The 22151-nt window shown below is 35.6% G+C and overlaps 1 protein-coding gene across 13 annotated transcripts in view; it reads left to right on the top strand.

Moving 5' to 3' along the window:
• The window catches only part of smg (sterile alpha motif domain containing protein 4 smaug), a 392969-nt gene that overhangs the window by 152060 nt on the left and 218758 nt on the right, over positions 1 to 22151 (top strand). For 8 of the 13 annotated variants that reach the window (XM_090400245.1, XM_090400238.1, XM_090400240.1 and 5 more), the window contains one exon: positions 11163 to 11294. The exons of the other annotated variants lie outside the window; for them this stretch is intronic. In XM_090400245.1, the coding sequence (XP_090256371.1) occupies positions 11240 to 11294 (55 nt within the window). In that variant the 5' untranslated portion in view covers positions 11163 to 11239. The remainder of the gene's footprint in view (positions 1 to 11162; positions 11295 to 22151) is intronic. 13 annotated transcript variants of the gene reach the window in all.

Genomic DNA, 22151 nt, shown 5'->3' with positions numbered 1-22151 from the left:
GCTTTCAGTATAAAAGAATTTTTGAAACTTCATAGAAAAATATTTTGAATTTGCTTGTAACTTGTGGCCCGAATATTGTCAATCGGTATAAATAAACAGCTTCATGAGGATAGTGTCCACCATAAAAAAAAAAAAAACTTTGAAAAAAAAGTCTTGAAGACCATTGGCAATAATAAGTATAAATCTAATCAGTTGACAAAAATGATTTGAGGACTGGTGAATGTTAGCTATAAGTTTGGCTGATAGAAGGCGAAGGGATGATATGATTGAGACGCTTAAGCTTTTTAGAGGTGGATACGACAGAGATATTTACGAGATGGATACGACAGAGATTTTTCAGATAGTGGAAAATAAGGAAGGGGAAAGAATTAGATAAGGCCATCCCTGGAAATTGCGCAAGGTAGTGATGAGTAATAGGGTGAGAAGTATTTTTTTAACGTGGAGAGTGGTGGGTGAGTGGAATGCATTGCCTGAGTGCTGTGGATGTTAAGAGCGTGAATGAGTTTAAGCTTCGGTATGAGATATATGTTAGAGGCAGGAGAGATTTTCCGTAAGTCTGTGGACTTTTGTAATATATGTATACTTATTCACACTGTAGTGTAATAAAATGTATATTTCTTATATAATAATGTATGTAATTGTTAATGGTATAAACTTCATTCCCCCCCCCCCCCTCCCTCGATGACTGTGACTCCGGGAAATTGATGTAATAATGATAATAATAATTAAGGACTAGCACTTTTTCACTGAAAATTAATGTTGCTAGGTTAATTAACCATTATACTACTTTTACACCAAGATTACTTATTTCTATTGAAATATTACAATATGTATTAAAATAATACCAACAAAATATTTGAAGAAGAGAACTCCAAATATTTTGTTCTGGCGTCGCTGGTTTATTTGTTTAGAAATACAGCATGAAATTACGAGTCCAAAACGTTTTTTTTTTTTTTTCCCTGATTATTTGCAAGTGATAATCTAAATAATCTTCCTTTGAAAAGAGAATAAGAAGAGAGCTTCCGTTTGGAAGAATGCACTGTGAAAGCATACATAGAAAGTTATATCAAGCCTTAATCATCCTGACATAGAGACAACAATCACAATTTGGTGAATTAACAAAGTCCCCTCCCCTGCAAAGAGATTTTGGTGGCCACTCTAAGAACCTCCATTGGATCTGCCTACGTTCTGTGGCGTTCGTATTGTGAGGTTTCACAGATGTTTTATTGCCTGGGTATTGAATCCTTATGAATGCTTAGTAGCAATATCCGTTGCTGTACGTGTTTAACTTCTATTCCGTATCTAATAAGCAAGGTTTTTGTTGAATTCATTTCAAAACAATGAAGAAATACAGGATGGTGCACGAAATATTGATACATAAAAATGTATCACAAACTAAACTTATTTTTTGGGCATGCGTTGCAAACTTTATGAGCTAGACATGTGGATCTCTGGAAATCATTTTTATTATCGTAACACGAATGTTAACCAACTTCTGGACGCTTATACGAATAACCTTACATCTGCCATAGTCAATTACTTGATATAATTGATTGTTCATGGTTTTCGATTCCATGAGATTAGTAGATTTCTTCATGAACTTTATGATCCTTCCCTAATTTGAAAACAAACATGTAGATTCAAGTTGAAACTAAGTAATGGCCAAAAATGCCCTCATTTGCGACGATTTAGATAATAGTAGAAGTTACAGCTGAAGGAAGACGTCTGAACATCCAACACATTTGCTGCTTTGTGCTGCGAGTCTGTGTCATATATCAATGAGTGGTCAAGAAGCCACTCATAAGTTCCACCAGGTACACCATCACTCTCTCTCTCCTTGTCTGTTTTTCCCGTAAAACATGTCGGGATGCTTGACTCTCGAAACAATATTCATATATAAATAAACATCGTCTGAAAACCAGGTGTATAGCACTGTATTTTTTCTGCTCTTATCTGGGAAATTCTGATCTGGGAAATTAGAATATTCTGTTTCATTTATAAATCAGATTTAAGCATCCTTTGAACTGAAATCCGAAATATTCCAGATTCGGTAGACGCGTTTCTTGTTCTTTCCCGGATTATTTATGCTGCACCTCGCATATTTTCTGAAGAATGAACTTTTAAGTGTGCGATTTCATTTATAAACATAGTAGTATATTTCTTTCATATGCTTAGTGAGTTTCAAACGAGGTTTAAATTCTTTAGTGTAACAGTTAGACACTTTGTTTTAGCTAACGAAAGCACAACTTGCTTTTTCAGATGCATTTTGTGAGCTGTTACTTAAAGAAATGAGCACGCGCAACGGGGTAGAGATAGTTTTATTCTCGAGTGAAAGTTCCAGAAACTGCTACGAGTTTTAGCGGAATTAAACAAAACTCTGTTTTTAATAGAAGATTTAAAAAAAAAAAAAATCAACATTTCGTACGCTCCACAAGACTGCTGTATCTTTTCTTTGTCATTCTTGAAATATCCCTGGTAACGCTGGACATTTTTTTTTAAAGTCTGCTCGAATTTAGTGCACATAAATAACACACTGAACAATATGCTGTAGCGAATCTGTGGCACGCCACTAAAATACGTGAAGAATCTAAATTCTATCTGCGGATAAACGTATTCATTCCGTAGATACTGTGCTTTTCCTCATCCATGACTGAGTCCGACGCAGTTTGCGTTGTGATATTCTCTTTTGTAGACCACTGTTCTGTTGCACGCGCACACACACACACATCTCTGTGTGTGTGTGTGCGCGCGCGCTTCGTGGCTATATAGTGTATGTGACAAATATATATTGATTTCACAAAGGAAAACAAAAATCATAGCATTTAAAGGGCAAAGATTATATCAGATCAAAAATAGTCATAAGAGAAAAAATAATAGGACACGTATTTAGGTTGCACGATAGCATATCTAAAGAAGTAAAATATAAATAAATTTCAGAAAATCCGTGGAAAAATTAAGAGGACACTGAATAAAAAAATAATAAAAATGAAAACATGAAGAAATCCAAGTTAAAATTTTTATAATATTGGATATTCCTACTTTATTATGTGGTTCAGAAATATGGATTGTTAAAAAGAAAGATCAAAGTAAAATAGACAACAGAAATGAGATTTTTAGAACAATCAAAGAATACACTATACAAAAGAAGAGTTTAAGAGAGACAGAGAGAGTTAAATATGTATAGTTTAAATGGAAAACTCAAGGAATATTTAAATGGAAAACTCAAGGAATATTTAAATGGAAAACTCAAGGAATATTTAAATGGAAAACTCAAGGAATATTTAAATGGAAAACTCAAGGAATATATATATATAGAGAGAGAGAGAGAGAAATGGAAAGTGCATTTACGTATATCTGATGTCATAATATCGACTACCAAAAGACGTGGATAAATATAGACCGAGTGGGGGGGGAGAGATTAGCTGGAAGACAGAAAGATTAGTGAAGCCAGAATAGGCAAATGCCTAATCCTTGATACAAAGAAAAACTGCATTTTATATAAGAAGGGATAAATGATGAAGTAGTGGTTATGCGAGAAGCTGCGTATATAAATTAAACCTTTTACTATTTCTAATAGAAAAGGTTTAATTCAGTTGTTCATGAGTAAACAACCAATGAAGTCCAACAACATTTCTGAGTGAATTATTTTCTTTTCGGTGTAAATTTTGTGTAATATGAAAAACGACGGATTGGGAAAAAATTGTTTATTACAGCGCATACATTTGATGATTTAGAAAAGTCAGTAACTTCCTCAGCTTATTTCTTTTGGTTCTTGCATTTCATCTCAACGCTACGATGAGTACAGTGACACGTTTTATGCTTCTTTTCTCTTCTTTCTGTCTACTCTATCTCTTTTTCTTTATTTGAGCATCCTTTGCACCAATAAACACAATTTTCTTTTAATTTTTACCTGTTGAACTCTTTACGGTGCACTCCCACGCGCATTACTTCCACGGAAAAGAAAACTGAAAATACCCTTATTACGACTTTTTTTTTTTTTTTTTTTTTTAATCCTGTTCTCCTTGTGAACATTATTTTAGACTATCGTACCGAAGTAGGTCAACCATATATACTTTATTAAAATATTTTCCCCTGTAAAACAATTTTCCTAATTGAAATACCTCTTACAACTTAAAACGGTCGCACATAGCTGAAATCATTATATAGCTCCTGTTCTGCTTTGTTCATGATTAAAAAATAATTTTAAAATATTTACTCTCAACGAATGAAAAATTCTATTCTTATTGGATCGCGGATTCTTGCTAAGCATTTATCTATCGTGTTAAGACAGCTGTCTGTGTCAGGGGCGTAAATTTTATAAAATTTTTATGTTGGTAATGGGAAGAGCAAATATTGTTCTATTCCCCTTCTTAGCCCTCCTGGGTGAAATTAAATGCCAGTGCTCTCTCTTAATGGTACCATACCACTAACCCATATACATAAATATTACATGTGGTTAGCGGGCAATTTCTGGATTTAATAGCTGGCTTGATGTTAAACAAAAAAAAAAGAAAAAAAAAGGAACTAGCCGCCGAAGGTTTAAAATATTTAAAAGGTTGGTATATACTTATAAATGCTTACCACAAACACATGATTATTATAAAGTACAGAGGCTGTATTTTTTTAATCATATTCTTTCAGTTTTAGTATTTTTACTTTTCTGAATTTAGATTTCCAATTAGTCGTCTTAAAAAAAGCAAGAAATTTACGTGAATGAAAACCTTTATTCAATGATGCTCGATTTTCAAAATATAAAACACTGAGCATTTATTTTATTATTATCGAGTGATTTAGTTTAGGCAGGATTTCGTTTGAAATCTCAATCAAAAATGGAAAAACAGGAAAATTTCTCGATGAATTAAAAATTAATTCGTAGGAAATGAGTGAGGAACATTTTTTTTTTTTTTTTTTCGTGATAACTATTTTAGATATCGTTTTCAAACATTTTCATAGTTCACACTCACTACCTTAATAACTTGGTATGGTGAGTGACTAATTAAAACATAAGTATAAGAACTACATCGGATAAAAGGACATTAAACATTTCATATATATATATATATATATATATAATATTGCTTATATTTCGCTTACTATTTATTACCTTAAGCATAAAATAAAACGATACATAAAAGAAAAAGGAATCAAGATTCTTGCGCATTTTCTGACTTAGCTATTCTGTGTAAATTTGGATGTATAACAACAACAACAAAAAAGGTCACTTAGAAAACATAATGCTAATTTTATATGCAACTTTTTTTTATTTATTTTTATTCGTATGGGGTTCCTCCCATTTCTCCACCGTCCCTTAGGACTAGTTGAGCCTAATGAGAGAATTAAGTATGTATTTTTTTTATGACTGCAGATCCGTGTGTGTTCACGGGCCAGTTTGCCTGGCCCGTGAACCCAGTTTGCCTGGCCCGTGAACGAAGCCATTTCCGACCAAAGGGTCTATACCCGTTTTATTTTATGCTTAAGGTAATAAATAGTAAGCGAAATATAAACAATATTATATATATGTATGTAATTTTTAATAGTTGGGTGACAAAGTGTTCGGTTTTCTAAGTCTAGATATAAATTTAAGAATCACCTTTGCGAGAACTCCCCCCCCCCCCAATGAAACATTTGTTATGTAAACTGAATGGAAAGAAAAAAAAAAGTATTTTTGATGACTTCCGACATATGGAAAATACTTAGCAATCAATTTTATTTATGTTGGATTGATTGTGGATAGAATTTCGTACACTTTTTTTTGGAAAGACGTTCATATTTTGATGAACGGTAATGGAATAAGACTTATCATTCCATTTCACTTGAGGGTGTGTAATAATTTATAATCTGCTAATTCAGAATTTCTTTGTCTCTGGTAGTGAATATAAAGCTTATTATTATTTTTTTCCCCTGCCTTTTCTTTTCTGTCCGTAGTAGTTAGTGTTACATGAGTATGAAATTTTGTACTCTCAATTTTAGGGGCCATGGATGTCATTTGTTTTATGTTATGTTCCTTTTATGTAAGGAATGGAGGATGCGATGACTGTTCTGCTGTGTCGTGGCCTGTCTTTCATTTTTACTTTATTTCTTTTGAGGATTTGTGGAATGATCTTAACCAGAAAGCGATCAAAACCTTCAACATGAAACCTAAAATGATGTCCCCTTATTACTTTTGAAGATGTGCATTAGAGGACCAAATGATGTTGCCCAGTGTGCCAAATTGATCTCTCAAAAATTTGGCAAAAGGATCCAAGCCTTCAATAATTAATGAGATGGATAGAGAAACCTAAAAAAAAAAAAAAGTTATATATATATACTCGAAAATTAGCAAAAAATAAATAAAGAAACAGAAATTTTGATGACTTCTTAAAAAATGTAATTTATGTTTTCAAGGTATCTTAAAAATTTTCTGTTTTCAAAGGTGCCTTTAAAATGTTCATTTTTAAATTGCGATGAAGCCGGTGTATTATGTTTTTAATTGCTTGTGTTCTTCTAGCCGGTTTGCCTGTTTTGTTAGATGAATATCTCGCAGAACAGCTTCCTGAAAGGAAAACTTCGCCACCTCTGTATGAGACCTCATGTACAAATTTCCAGAATTCGGGAATATTCTGAAAAATTGATTTTCTTATTTTTCCTGCGGGATTGGACATTACATTTTCTTCACTCCATTCCTGTCAGTTCTTGCAACCTCCATACATTACTTAATTCTATTATTTTTTATTTTAAATTAGTTCCCCTACCCACCCCCAATGAATTTTAAATCAGGTCTGGCCATGAAGTGCCCTTTATGTAATAGGAGCACTCGACTTAAGTCAGATCACGAAAACCGTTTCCTTCCTGCCATCTGAAAACGATTACATAATTTATGGATGTGCAATCTGCAAACATTTCACGAAGCAGCTGTTTCGTGAAATGTTTGCAGATTGCACGGCACGGCAAACCAAATTTCTTCAAGGAGTAAAAAGTACAAGTTCCCCAATTTCACATTATTTGAATCAAAGTTGGTACGAACAAAATAGTCGACATATCATGCACAAATAAAAAAACAATCCTACCAATTGCAAAATTTAAGGAGTTCTGTTCCGGACAAGTATATCGGTTGCCTTGCGGTGTACACATCAAAAGTTGAGTACTAAATTTCAGGTGGTAATCCAGGTGGACATTAGTCTACCTTTCTAATGTGCTCTGGATTTCTTACTAGAATCACTTCGTTCCGTTCACGATGCATTGCCTTCAAAAAAATGTTTAGAAGTTTCTTGAAAAGCTTAAGCTGCTTTTAGGTGTGTGTGTGGGGGGATATTTTATTCTCCTGCAAAATGAAACGGATTCATATTTAAGTAGATTTAATGCGTCCCAACATGAATAAGCAGATCATCGCTAAGGAGATGCATGAGCAGAATTATATGCAAAATCCTTTCAATAGGATGTTATAATCAGGAACATTCTTGCTTCACTCAGTAGAATCAAAAATCTCAACTATCCAAGTAAATTATGCTACCCGATAAAGGACTAAGGAAGTATTTCCTTACGGAAATCCCTGATCAGCCAGGTTACAAAAATGCAATGGAGCTGCTCCTGGAAAATACCAATAGTAGACGACGTTATTAATCTTTTATTGGCTAATTAAATTATCGTTAATCGAAATTTCAAATGTATTATAAAGAATACAAACTTGATCTCTTTGTTCAATTATAATACGTTTAAAAATTCGATTTATTGGCTAACTAAATTACCATTAAATATTGGTAAACGTTGCTTACTGTTGGTATTTTTAGGGACAGTTGCATTCCACTTTGTAGACCTGACTAGTCACACCTCTCTGTCTAACTTTGGGAACCACATGACATTGTCAGAAATTTGTATATACAAGATTTCTTTTTATTAGGGATACTTGTGTAGCCTATGGAAATGGTGTTTACTCCCATTACCTTACAGAAAGACTATTATAAAAGTTCGATTTTAATCGCACAGATTGGAAGAATTTTTTTTGTACGATTTTGTTTTTTATAAACCTAAGTCCCGAGTTGGTCGATTCCTGGCATAAGCAAATATGTCCCCCCCCCCCGAAACTCGGTCTTTAACCCTGTGAACAGAAAAATCAACTGTATAAATGACACCGTAAAAAAAGATCCTCCCAGCCTACTATACTCCCTTTGGAATAAAAAGCATTACAGGATTCATTTTATTTATTTATAATAATTTCTATATAACAAAACAGAGTTGCAGGAAGTCAGAAATACAGCACGATTTTATATTCTGGCCTTTTTTTTTTCTTTTTTTTTTTTTTTTACTAAATGAGATTACTCTGCCTCGAAAAATAACTATGAGCGATTAAAAACTGCGGAGATCCTGCCAAGTTATTTTGGTCAACACATTTGTGCTGACCAAACAATACATTGAAAAAAAAAAAAATTTCTTCAGTATTCTCCCCTGTAATCAGGATGAGTGGAGACATATATTACAGTGTTCTTTTCTACGAATATGAAATACGGAAATAAAACTTATTTCTAGATTAAACCTCATGAAATTAGAAATACTTCTGATCTTACATTTCATAACTAACTTTAAGTTAGGTATTCACATTTGACGTTAATGGATGTCATATGGTCACTTCCGTACCTTATAGGCTTTTGAAAGTGAAGTCTCTTCTGAAAGATGTGGTTAAGTCGCGGATATCCGTTCTGCAAGAATTAAGCAAATATCCATGCCAATGGTTGGAAAGCGGGTATACATACTATCGGCTCGGCCAACCAGGCCGTCTAGCAAACTTTTATCTTAGTAATATCGCGCTCTTCTGCGAGGACTGGGAGAAGGATACTGGGAAAAATGTGAAACACTGATTTGGGAAGGTATACCGATAATGATACATTTATAACTGATTTTAGAAAAATTTGAAATGTTTAAGATTAAAAACAGTAGTTGAATATATTTAAAATATACAAAATATAAAACAATTCAAATATATTTTTGAAAATATTTGCTGTTATGCTCCTCGAAGAATTGCTGAATACAAAAAAACTCCAGTCATTGATTTTTCTGGTTTTTTTTTAAAGTTTTTTCGGGATGTATTATTTAAAAAAATAAATAAAGCGAAAAAAAAAATTCCAATTCTGATAATCGTTCTTCCATGCGCCATGTTTGTAGTTTTGAAATGGAATCTTTATGCGGGATTTTTCAATTGAAGGGGAGTTAGTTGGTGTCAACGAAGGTAACAGGTTTTTTTTTTTTTCCCGGAAACTCGGGATAGCACACGCACAATTTACAAAAAATATTTCATTGACGGGGGATGGCGATGTGTGTAGTTGATGGTTTGTGGCGTAGTGAGCAGATGGACGTTTAAATAGTGTGAAGTGGAATTGCCCTCTTGCAACGAGCCCTTGGATTACTTGGAAGTGTCACGTGATTACCTTTTACATTACGTCATAAACGTTCACAGGATTTATACTTATCTCCCCCACCCCATATTCAAAGCTAAACGCACTTTACTCGCCGATATGCAAGGGTTTACAAATCGAATGAAGACCACCACCTATGCATGAAATTAAACTCGCAAAGTTATTAAAAAAAAAAAAAACAGGGGGGGGGGGTGCTTTTTTGTAATTCAATCAAGGCGATCTGACTTCTGAGAGAAACGACTTGCTCACAGACCTTTCTCCTCTCCTTCCTTCCCCCACCGCCGGATATGTTTTGAAACAAAGATGCGTATTCTAAAAAGAAAAAAAAAAATGGAATTAGAATTAAAGATATGGTTGCACAATGCTTGTTAATAAAACAAAAATACTTGAGAGAGAAATCGAGATTGGATAGTTGTATACATTGGTGTTAAACATAATAATTCTGTTATTGTTCTGTGTACCGCCACTGACTAAATGCTGATTTCACGGTCAAAAAATATTCTCGTACTGAAAATAGTAATAATAAAATGTTACAACAAATTTCTGCAAAATCCCATAGATTTGTATAAATGAGCAGAGACAGACAGTGATATTTTAGATAAATCAGACTGCAGTGTGTATATTTTTTGTGTTGAAAGATGTTTTCAAGGAGGGGTAGGGTAGGTCTTTTTGTCACTGGGTTAACTTTGCGTAGGAAGTTGGTAATTTGTCTGAGAAAACAGTACCTATCATTATAGTGCAACACGTAATGAATTAAAACGGGCAATTTTTTTGAAGTGAAACATCTGCAGAACTACCCTATTTAGATTAATGACAAATATAAAACTTAAGTATATTATTATATTAGCGCCGTGACATATTAATATGAATTACAATAGGAAATTCCAAAAATAATTGAGCTATTTAAAGAAATTCGAAGGCGCCCTTAATTGAGGGTCACACACATGTTAATCATTGCAGATTATATTAATATAATATTACAGAAATATATTGAGTATATTTCTTTCTTTCAAATAATGGATATTAACTTCTCAGTATGATATGCAATATTAATTGTTGAATTAATATAATATCGTTGAATACCAAAAATATTTTACCTGTTTGTTCCTTATGTTTTAAACCTTAACGAACACTATTTTAGATTAACTAGAGCAATGTAATAATATATTTTTATACATTCTAGTGAGCATAATAAATGTATTGTATGTTCGTCATGTCTTTCTCACTGTTCTGAGCAGGTTATTATTTTGCATTTAGCTGAAAAGATTCCATTTACAGTATGACTGTTATCAATTTCCTTTGTTCACAAATGTTTCTTATGCGCTGCTTTTTTGTTCGTTTGGAGACTAGACGAAAAAAAGCACCGCATATAGAGAGTCCTTGGAGCTGTCACGTAATAATAATAAAACATTTCTCATAACATTCCACTTCAGAATGTGATTAATTTTTGGCTTTATTTCATTTTTTAAGCGGTCTTAATTTTGTTATTAGCCATTTAACTTTTCCGGTACTAATAAGAAATGTACTGTATTTTATTTAAATAGTGAAAACAATTCGCTTCGTATTTGCATGACGGACTTTGCTTTTAGCGACCTCTTTTATATTCTTTGACTTCGTTTCACAAATACAATAAATTTAATCGAGTGTGTGTTTATTTTTATTGCTGTTTTTGTGGTTCGTGGTATGTTAGTTAGGTAGACATGGTATTTTTTCCTGCAGTTCAGCGTGTTGGTGGTCATCATTTTACAGATCATATTCCCTTGTTTTATCCTCCAGTTCAACATTTCGATGGATGTGATTTCGCAGACCATTTTCCCAACCAAATCGAACGACGCATTTCCGAAGCCGATAAGATGTTGGAAAAATCATACCAACTGATATGCCAATTATCCACCCCTAATCTTGCTTGTAAGTACTTCATCTTAGAAAATACTAATAGTAGTGGAGTTGTATACATTAATTGAATTTCTCAGAGTTCAAGAAAAATAGCTTTTCTAACCTCTGGCACTCAACTAAATATTTGCTTTAATTGGCGCTGTTTATTCTTGTGAAATAACTACTTATATGTAAAATAAACTCTACATTAATTGTAGTTGAAACTATTTGCTTAAGATTCATCTCTTTATTATCAGCCTGGAGGAATGCAATATGTTACCGGAGACTTTTCGCACATAATCGTCTTTTGTTCAGAACATTTCGTGATGAATAAGTGAAAGTGATTTAGCAATTAACTGAGATAAGCTTACTCTCGATACTTATACTATTTGTATAGTAAACAACAAAAAATTGCTTTCAGTGTGTCTTCCCGCCTTTACTTAAACTGTAATACCTAACTAGTCTTAACAGAAACGTTTTGCCATGTTGCAAAAATATGCCGGACTGTGTCACTTCAACGTGGGCAGCTGTTCAGTTGTCGGAATGTTTATGTAACGTTGAGTAACTTTTTTTTTTCTTTTTCCAGAAAGGTCAGCTTGCGATGTTACGTGTCTTCGAGAATAAACATGACAAACATTTCTCATTATAAACCAAATGAGCGCAGGGAACACTAGTTACTACTACATGATGAATTTTTGTATGTAAAATGCGTTATTTCTCTCATTCGTAGTGACCTTTTTAATAGCACAAGCGAGTCGAATTCTGGCCAAAATACTGTTTTAATTAAAATCACTTTTTATGTGCGGATGTTGAATACACTTTTTTGAAGAACAAGTTTTATCAATCGTTTTGGCATCCTATGAAACTTCCTTGCATATTATTATTATTATTATTATTGCTAGAAATACCTCATGCTACTATTCATCTTGGAAGATAACCAGAGAAAGAAATATCTAATGTGCACCATATTTGTTTATACCAAGTCTTGGATTCATGGTCTACGCACTTGCCACTCCTGGCATGTTACCCAGTACTCGCTCTCCATGCAGCAAGGGGGGGGGGCTATTTCTAGGGGATGGCTTCTTGTCCTGTCTTCGATCCTTAAAAAAAATCTCGATGTCTATCTGGGAAGTTGAAGAGGTTGCCTTCAGTCATCTCCTGTTCTGCTATTCACCCAGATAAGAAAATTGCATTCCCTCGGTGTTCTAGTAGCCAACATTTCTGACAATGCCTTTTGTTACTTGTCACTGAGACCATTTCAGAAACTTATCTTTTGGAAATCCAATCAAACTGTTTTGTGCAATGTAGTCCAGCTGTAGCCTAATAGAACGTTTTATGTAAATTCTGCCCTCGCTATACTGTAGGTTAGTGCATATGCATTACTGATTTTTGGTGGGCCAAGGATAAACTGACAACTTCACCCTAGAGACCAAACACTAGACTCTTTTCCAAGCGACTTCTGCAAGCGGGGTGATGGTGTCATATGCAACGAAATTCATCTTCCACCTAATGACATTACACCAGCCATTCATATCCAAGCGAGATTAACCGACAGTCTGTTGGTCGGAGAATGGATACACTAACCAATCACCAACCTAGATGGAATTTGATGGACCTACTATGCCCTTGCTATAGTAGCACTTTGCTGGTTTCGCTATTCTTGCCCATTTAACTTTAAGTGAATGCCAACTGCTCGAGGTGATAGCGCTCTCCAGTTAGGTCGTGGATGTTCGAATGTCTTGGTAGTAGCTAAACTTCATCCAACATGAGACCACCATTTTGCTCACCTGAGGTTTTCCATCTTTTGGATTCTAGAACAAGACTTTTGGATTATCTAACCCTTAGTTCACCCACGGTATTAGTTTATGATATTTACAATTGTTTCTGAGTGGACTTATTATTCCTCACTGTCTGGAGATTCCTTGCACCACCATATCGCCAATATAGCATAGCTTTGCTGAGTTCCAAGTAAAACCTTGCTAGCCGACTGCGTAGCGTTTCGGCTCTCCAGATGAGACAAACATCCATGCCTCTGCGGATTTGAATCTCCACTGACATTGATGTTTCTGCCTTTTAGTAGACGAACTTCATGTCTTTCTGTAAAAAGACATTGCTCACTTATGGCTTGGTGTCTGGGAAAGTTCCAGATCAGAGGATTTTGGGTTATCTAATCCTTATCCCATTCAGGGCATTAAGTTAGTCATACGTTTCTAACATGTTATAATTGAGCTGTGGTGTTCTTACGTTTTCTGCTTACACAGATGGTGTTAGTCTTAATTGCTTTGACCAAAACTTAAAAAATTCCCCCGAATGAAATGAGTACTGATGGTAAATCAGCTTTGTTCAATTATGACCGATATTATGCGTCTCATACCCTGCAAATAATATGAAATGATTTATGTAGACAGCCCCTAGAAGTTAGGTAACCCCTGCCGACTTCAGTACATAGGCACTCCAGATACTAATTGTAAAGGAACTGTAATTAGTCTGGTACCACCATTTCCCTCTAGGAAAGAAACTTTTCAGACGAAAGACTATCTACTCTAAGTGAATGTCCACACAAATAACTGACGAATAAAATAGCTGCAAGCTATGCCACAAATGTTTCGAGAGATTAATAGCAAATGTGTTTATTTGAGAACGTAATCCACTTTCGTATTGTTGGTCATACATTTTCCGTATACGTCTGACCGCGTCGGAAGACGTGACTAATGGTAAATGAGTGACTTCTTCCTACCTACTATGCAACAAAAGGGGAAAAAATGTTTAGTGGTCTTCATTACGTGACCACGATTCAAGGACTGAGGGCACTCTACTCAACCGTCACCACCACCACTTATTCCTTCAAATACACACGAGACCACTACCATCAACACAAACGCCATCTCTCGCCCACCATCACCAAGGTTTGATAAAAGGTTTCTAGGCTGGTTCTCTACAGAAATGGATTCTGTATGGTAACGTATTTCTTACCATAGCTACATCGACGTGCATTGATTCTGACCTGCGGAATAAGATTTTATCATAATGGAACTGCTGCGCAGCGCTATTGACATTTTACATCTGCAAATAAAAATAATTTCTCCCTACGTTGATCTTGTGTGACAGAATGCTGCGACATTATTTTGGTTTCCCTAGTCACTTGTTGTTAAGATCAGAACTTGCTCCACATATTGAAATTCCTTTCCCATCATCCAGCTTCGATTCGCTGTTAAGCTGTTCTTGTGAAACACGGCGGACATAGTCTACAAATCTTTTTCATTAATTTTAAACAAGCATTTTAAGTAACTTGCCGCGGGTAGACAACGTAGCAGCCATAGTATCGTATAATAATATTTTCAGATCACAGAAGTATATTTTCTTTGACAATTTCAAGGGAAAAGTTGCACAAATGTTTCCTATTCGTGAATGGAATTCTTTACATGGTGGTAATCCCTTATGACACTGCTCGCCTTTTTTTTTTTTTTTTTTTTTTTTTTTTTTTTTTTTTTTTTTTTTTTTGTCAATGATAAATTGATAAGTTCACTTTCATCCCCCCCCGTCCCCATTAGAACAAGACAAGAAGTTCAATGAATGTACACTACAGTGTTCCGTATGTGGTTTATCAACACTTTGCCATAGTTGATCATAACAGCATTCTTTCTTTCTGTAAGGTGTTACTCATGTGATACCGTCGTCCTTTCACTATCGTTTCTCTCTACTTTGACAACACGAAAACCGTAACTTTTTACTCTAGACTCATCTAAATGACAGCTCCTTAAAGCTCATTCTAAAGAGGAGTAAAATCCATCACTAAAAAAAAAAAAAAAAATATTTGTAACAGCTTTATTCCTCGACACTTATTTTCATATCATATTTTAACAAATATTTCTGTGGTTTCGGATTTGAGACACCTTTGTGGATTTTCCTCGAGGTGTCTCAAATCCACAACAGTCCTAATTTCATCACGACCGAGGATTTAATAAGCATCTCCATTTTAATAAGTTCTTGGCATATGGTAATTGTAAATTTTGCCGTCAATCAAGGTATTGAACCTAGTATTTCCCTGAACTGCAGATAACCGCCTGGATTGCATAATCCTCAATCTGGCATCGGATTGAGATATATTATTGAACCAGTGATGCAGTTGAGCACTCCTATGAAGCAGAACCTCTGCAAAAAAAAAAAAAAAAAAAAAAAAAAAAAAGTTTTAGGACAGCAGCTGCTTTTCGAAATGTACGGTTCGTCAATGACATTGCCATCCGCAGACACGAAATCTTATTAGTCTTAAAAAGAAACCAAATTACCGGTCTGATTCAGTTCAGCTGAGACTTTCCTCCTTGTTAACCTGAAGAACTGTTCCCACTAACCAACTTATTGTGTCACGCCAGACATCGCTCCTTCAATTGAATGAATATGTGGTTGCTCGTTGTAACATGTTAATGGTATAACCAGCCACCACCTATTCATAGCAGCATGCTAGGGCTATGAATGCGGTAACTGACTACGTGAAACGGTGTCTTCATATGATAAAGGTGAAAGGTCGTGACATCAAACGGGAGATAATAGAAGTTCACAATTTGGATTGACAAGTGTTTTGGAGGCCATTTCCTGATAATATTGTCATATACGATAGTGTTGAAACAGAACGATATGATGGTCTAAAACCCAACGTTAAGCAGATGGTTAGAAACTGATCGATGCAAGTAACAAGCCCAAATACCAATTTTAGCAAATTCAATAGACGTTGTACCAGTCAAATCAACTGCAGCACATTCTTTTCTATTTGAAATAATGAACTAGTGGCAACAAGGTCGCTTTATTCAGTTATTTTCGAAAGCCATCTGATGTCTCACAGAATGAATGCTAGTACAAATATCAGTCTGACTAGAGATGAAACTTCTCAGAAGAATGCGTAGGCCCATGTTTCTCTTCGTCCAGACCTCTTGTCGCTGCCAAGTAACTTGTCCTGTACAGAAATTACGAAGCCAAAGTATTATGTATTCTCTGGCCGGTTCGCCTTGCAGAAGTTTTGAGAAGGGAAACTGTCGCCTCCTTATAAAACTGGCTAAACTCGCATTCAGTTAGTCTCTTAAAAATTTTTCGCGTCCTAGACGGGATTCGAACCCGGGTCGTCCAAAATTGGAAAGCCGAATATGAAGTTAGGTAATCAATCTCCCAGCCAGCTTGTGGATGGAAAAGTTTACTATTACGTAGGAGTTTTATTTTGATGTTGCCATTGATATCTCCTCCCAAAAATGCTCACACAGCAAGAGTTTTTAAAATCTTGTTGGATTTAAGCCAAGTAAAAGAATTTTTACTTCACAGAAAACTTTAATAGTATTCTTAAAATATTGGCAGTGGCGAAACCTTACCACAGTGAAACACCCCTACGGATGGTATGCGATTAAAATTAAGTAGACAGTGATTCAAAACCATCTGCCAGATGATCGAAAATGTTCAACCATACAGTGGCTCTCTTATTAAGCTATATCCTTCTTGTTTTCATGTTTAGTGAAAAAAGCAAGGGGGAACTCCTTTTAATTTATTAAAGTTTAAAGATATTCCTATGTTTTTGTCTTTAATAATATAAGCGTCCAAGCGATTACATTTTTGGGTTTTAAGTCCGTGCGGTTAGCCTAGTGGCCTATGCGCTTCGCAACCATATGCCTGGGGAAGGAGTGTCCTAGGTTCGATTCCCGTCGACGACGCGAGGAGCTTAAGGATCTTCCATAGCCAAGTTAGCCGGTCTTGGGCGCGGACAACAAGGTGTTTTTCCACCAGTTTATCTGGGGGTTTTCATCCCGCCAGCAGGCAAACCGGTCCAGTGAACACACATGGATTACAGTCAGGAATACTGACCCAGCTATAAGTCTGATTCGTCAGCTATTCCGGTTCCGGAGCCCGGATAAAATTTGCGGGGACTGAGAAGGTGCCGTACCTCCCCGTGAAAGGGGACTCGCGGCCATGTATCATCATACGATTATTATTATTTGGGTTTTAAAAGATGGGCATCTACAAACAGTCGATCCAAATGTCGAATAAACTTAGTTTGATCAAAATAGCAGTACTTATAATAGTACAGAGTGCTTAGAAGAAAAAAAAAAAAAACCCATGTCTTTAAAGCATCGCATACTTGATCGAAATATTTGTTCTATGGGCTTTGCATTCATAAAAACTTGACTTTGAAAATCCCCTTCCTCTCATTAGCAGAGCGTTTATTCAATAATAAGCGTTCTTGTCGTTATTTCTATGGAATAGTTGCTTGGGATCAATATTGCCCTGGTGACATTTTAATAGGTTCCGTTATTGTCGGTTGAGATGTGTTCAATTAGATTATCAGCAGGAATACTACGGTTAAGCAAAGTGTATGCAACTGGGAGACCTTGACGTCAACTTTTAAGCAAACAACTTGATTCGAAAACATTACATAGCACTTCTATGGAGTCCCAAGGCTCATCACGGTAGGCTACAAATACATTCCTGTCAGTTATGTGTTTAGCCTGTTTGCCTATTTTTCGTAAGAAGTCCTGCTAGAAAAACCCGTATGAGCTTCGACTAATTGTCATTCCTTGAAGATCTTAACGATTCTTCTCATCCTAAACGGATGTGAACTTGGTCTTTCAACCGGAATTTTGTTCTTTGGTTAGTTATGCAATATGGGCGTCACACACGTGTCGACGTATATCGATAGTAAATTCAGCTGCTTCTCAAAACTGCACCCCTGTACGCTTTTTTAATCCATTTTGGATATATTTAAGGATTACTAGTGCTCATTTTAGCAGTCATATTTTGTGCAAACATAAAGTTCGCTCTTCTCCCACCAGTGTCATTCGTATTTCATAACCAGAATTAGTACCGTTCGTAAAGTATTTCGAGGGAGAACTTGGAACGGTACTACTTAAAAACAATTATACTTTGCAATTTCCTATTTTATACTCCTCCTCCTTCGGACTTATGCCTGTTCTGGTTTAAATGAAACTTGGCATATCGCCAGATGCATTACATTCAGAAAAATATCCTCAGGTGTCGCTAGTGTTCTGAGTTGAGTGATCGTTGGCCTTGACATAGATCCAGACTTGGCTTTTCATAGGAGAGCAGTTACTGAATAATGCGTGGGATTGCAATAAAAGCAAAGCTTCTCCGCAAAACCTGTTGCTCTCCGCCATTGATATCCTCGCGCAGTTAGTTTTCGGTATACTAAAGTCTTTCGCATATCTGAGACTACTTTGTGTGATTAATTTCAAGAACGAAAAATGACACCTAAAGCAGACGTACTGGAATAGCAAGAAAAAAGTGTTTTGCATAAAATTCATACTTTACTCATTTTGTCTGTTCACGTCACTAGATAACTTTTACTTAATATTTAAAATAAAAAAAAATGTCCCATTCCACTTTGCTTCATTCGGACAAAAATATGCGTAATAACACTTGTAGATGGATGAAATTTCCTAAATTTCGGGATCTAGGATTATTACGCAAACGTTCATACGATTTGTTTTCGTTTCAGTCGGTTTGGGCCAATGATAAATTCCGTACGGCTCTGTTTAGTTGTTTTCCCAGAAATGTACTCTCGTACTAGAGCTTCCCTAACACATTTTGGAATTTCTTTTTCCAAAAGAATATGGATAATCATTCGGCTTTACAGAAAACAGTGGAAGTAGCGTTAGTGATGCTATTAGCATTAATTTTGTATGCTCTTAAAAAAAAAAAAAAAAAAAAAAAAGTTCAGTTACCAGCCGTTGGCGAAGTCTACTATTTAAGATCTATTAAAATATGTTGAATCGTTTTGATTTCGGTTGGACCATTTTTATTACCAAAATTAGACGTATAAATGTAATCAAATTGGTATAATAAGGTCTGATATGGAGTTTTTGACATGTTAAATGGCAAAGAGCAGGTAAATATGCGGATGTGGTTATGGCATAGAGAAGTAACTTTCAGTGTTAAACCAGTCGGTCCTTGGGTCTAAAAGGCTAGGAAGGGTGGTGGGGGGGGGATGTGTTAAATTATGTTTTATTGGCAAAGCGATAAAAAATATTAATTTTTTACTATGATTGGATCATTTAATGCCAAAACTAGGTATTACAATTATCTATGATACGGAGGGAAAAAAAGCGGTTCTAGGCCCGTTTGGTGTGAAAATGAAATGCCACTATGAAACGCGCCTTTCTATTATTATTATTATTTTGATGAACGCTGACCTAATGAATGTATCTACATTCTTTTGGTCACTATCTCATGGGTGACTTCGCTATAATTGTTGTACAGTACATGGTTGATTAATAATGCTGCCCTGTATGTTTTAGAAGGAAGCTTAATTCTTTTTATTTCTTACAGTATCTCCACACCTTATCACTAGCTTTAATTTCCTTTGATAAGGAACAGCCATTCGACCCTCCCCGTTTTATTTTGTCCCCAGCGTCGTTAAATGATCTCCCGCTAAGCTTTCTCGCACACAAATACTAGACTCGTTTCTATGTCAACAAGTTGATCTGAGCCTGATGCAGATGTTCTCGATGGTCTCTTTCGACGTGCCAAACCCCCCCCCCCCCCAAAAAAAAATCCCGGGAATCTGGCATTACCCAGAGTACTTCTGACGCTTTCGCTTGCTATTGATAATTCACTGAAAGAATCAAGTATGATGCTATAGCATAGTATTTTCGTCTTCAGTTTCTCTCTTTTTATCTTCACCACTACATCCCGACAATTTTAAATTTCTGATTCATTTTCATGTTTAAAGTTCGTTATCAGGTAACAAATTCTGGACATCTCGATTTCACTTTATCCTACAATTTTGAAAACTTGTGTTGTACTCGAACTATTCGCCAGCCTACTGTAGAGTTACGGCTGAAACATTTTAGGCTATAAAGTCGGTGTATTTTGGTTGCATATGTTCTTGCTGGTTTGTGTTTTTCTTTTCCGGGAGGAAAGAACCTTCCACTTTGGAAAGATCTAGGGAGTGGGGATTCGAATCCCACGTAGGATTTTCAACTGAAGTGAGTTAACCGGCCAAATAAACTTCCCGTATGAGACTGGTTAATTCGTCTTCAGTTGAAAAAAAAAAAAAAATCCCTTAAAGCTTCTTTCCGTCTTAAACGGGATTCGAACCTATCTTTTCCAATAAGCAGGCACGATACCTGCTGAGGTTTACTGTAGACAGCAACTACTAATAGAAAATGTCGGAAACATCTTGATTTTTAACATGATATTAATCTAAGAAATAATAAACTTCTTAGTTTCAGAATAAAACCATTTACAATAGAAAAGCAGTGGAATCAACCGGTCGTAACAGATTTTTTTTTTCACACCAGGTGACAATAGAAAATGGTGTTTAATAGATCCCCCATTCGTTTTAATTTTGGATTAATAAATGGTTATTGTAAATGGTTTTATTCATCATCTGCGATAAACTCGCACTTTTGATATCGGAGCCAGCAGAGGTCAAAATAATCCACTTGGAAATTTAATGGTTTGATAGAAACTTCGGGAAAGAAATATTCTCACGAAGGTAAATGCAAGCCCTGAACTTCCTTTCATTTCTGCCTTATTTGCAGAGACTGCTGCGCCGAGATGAAAGCAACTGCTATTTCCTACGCGTTGTCATCATCAGCCCGTTGTATTTACGAATGCCCATAGTCCAGTAGAGGTGTCGCCCCTTCCTTGTATACTTCCACAAGCTGCTTTAGTTTCTTTGAGGCTGAAATGTTTTGTGCCATTCTGGTACAACAGTAGTCTGCGTAGCTGGAAGTATTAAGTCAACTCACGAGAAATGCTTAACATCTGATATTATCTAAAGTTAATGATCTTTCTTACGAGAAATTAAGACTTGTTTTGGTAGCTTTAACATTTGTTATCCTTGAAATCCAAGTTTCTATCACAGTGGAGACGACAAACGACGAATTATTGGGTCCATATTATTCAGGATTGGTCATCTATGCAAGCGTTCAAAGAGATGCGATTCAATTGTTTTTGAAATTGTGGCCAAAATGATGCTTCTGTGGTACGAATTGGATGCGAGTAGTGCTATTAAGCATATTTTACAGGGTTTGGTCCTAATTCAAAAGATGAGGAATAATGTCGCAAATTCCTCTGGACATTCTCTTCTGTGTAGGCCCGACGGTTTAGGTTTTATGATTTTTTGTCATTGTTGCTAGTTGTATAGGATGAGTGCGATGCTAATTTGGTCTCCATCCACTTGCGATATGAATTTTTGCTTTGTCTTCTGGCTGATCTGTGGGATGTGAAAAAAATTCCTCGAGACCAAAAGCTTATTCCAACTGTTATCATTGAATTTCATTAAGAAATTTTCAAGATTAATTAATTCTAGCTGTGTATTACGATTGACTATCACATTTCTGATAGCTTATTAATCGAAGGTAGGTCTACAAGGAAAGTCAAATTATTTTTAATTTGGAACCGAATATTTCATAAATTCCTTATGGTAAATATGTAATCGTGGTTAAAAATGGCTGAACCGTATGGGAGAGACCTCTTCACACACTACGAAAGCATTATCTAAATTTTAAAGTTAATATGGAATACTAGTAGGCTGTGAATACTATTAAATTGTATACTATATTTCCATCTTTGGCGGCTGTTGACTGTAGAATTTCCTGAAATCTAACAGGGATAATCAGTAATCACTCTTGTGTGTGTGTGAGAGAAAACGCTTTATATTGCTTTCGCCAAACAATTGAAACTTCATTCTCAACATGCTTGTCAATTTGCAGTCTCGCATGGAGGTCTTTGTTTGCGGAAATACTGGTTTTTCATCCTGCGAAACGGGCAAACCGGACAGATAATTCAGACAATACACTGGTCTCATTAGTCTTGGATTGCTCTATCCATAACTCCTAAACAATAACTCCTCTCCTTCCAGGAGTTTAAAAGTCCACGGGAGTTTATTGA

This window comes from Typopeltis vanoorti, chromosome 11 (genome assembly GCF_054136105.1).
Source record: "Typopeltis vanoorti isolate ZY-2024b chromosome 11, IOZ_Tvanoo_1.0, whole genome shotgun sequence".
Taxonomy (NCBI): domain Eukaryota; kingdom Metazoa; phylum Arthropoda; class Arachnida; order Uropygi; family Thelyphonidae; genus Typopeltis; species Typopeltis vanoorti.
This window is presented reverse-complemented; position numbering and strand designations above follow the sequence as displayed.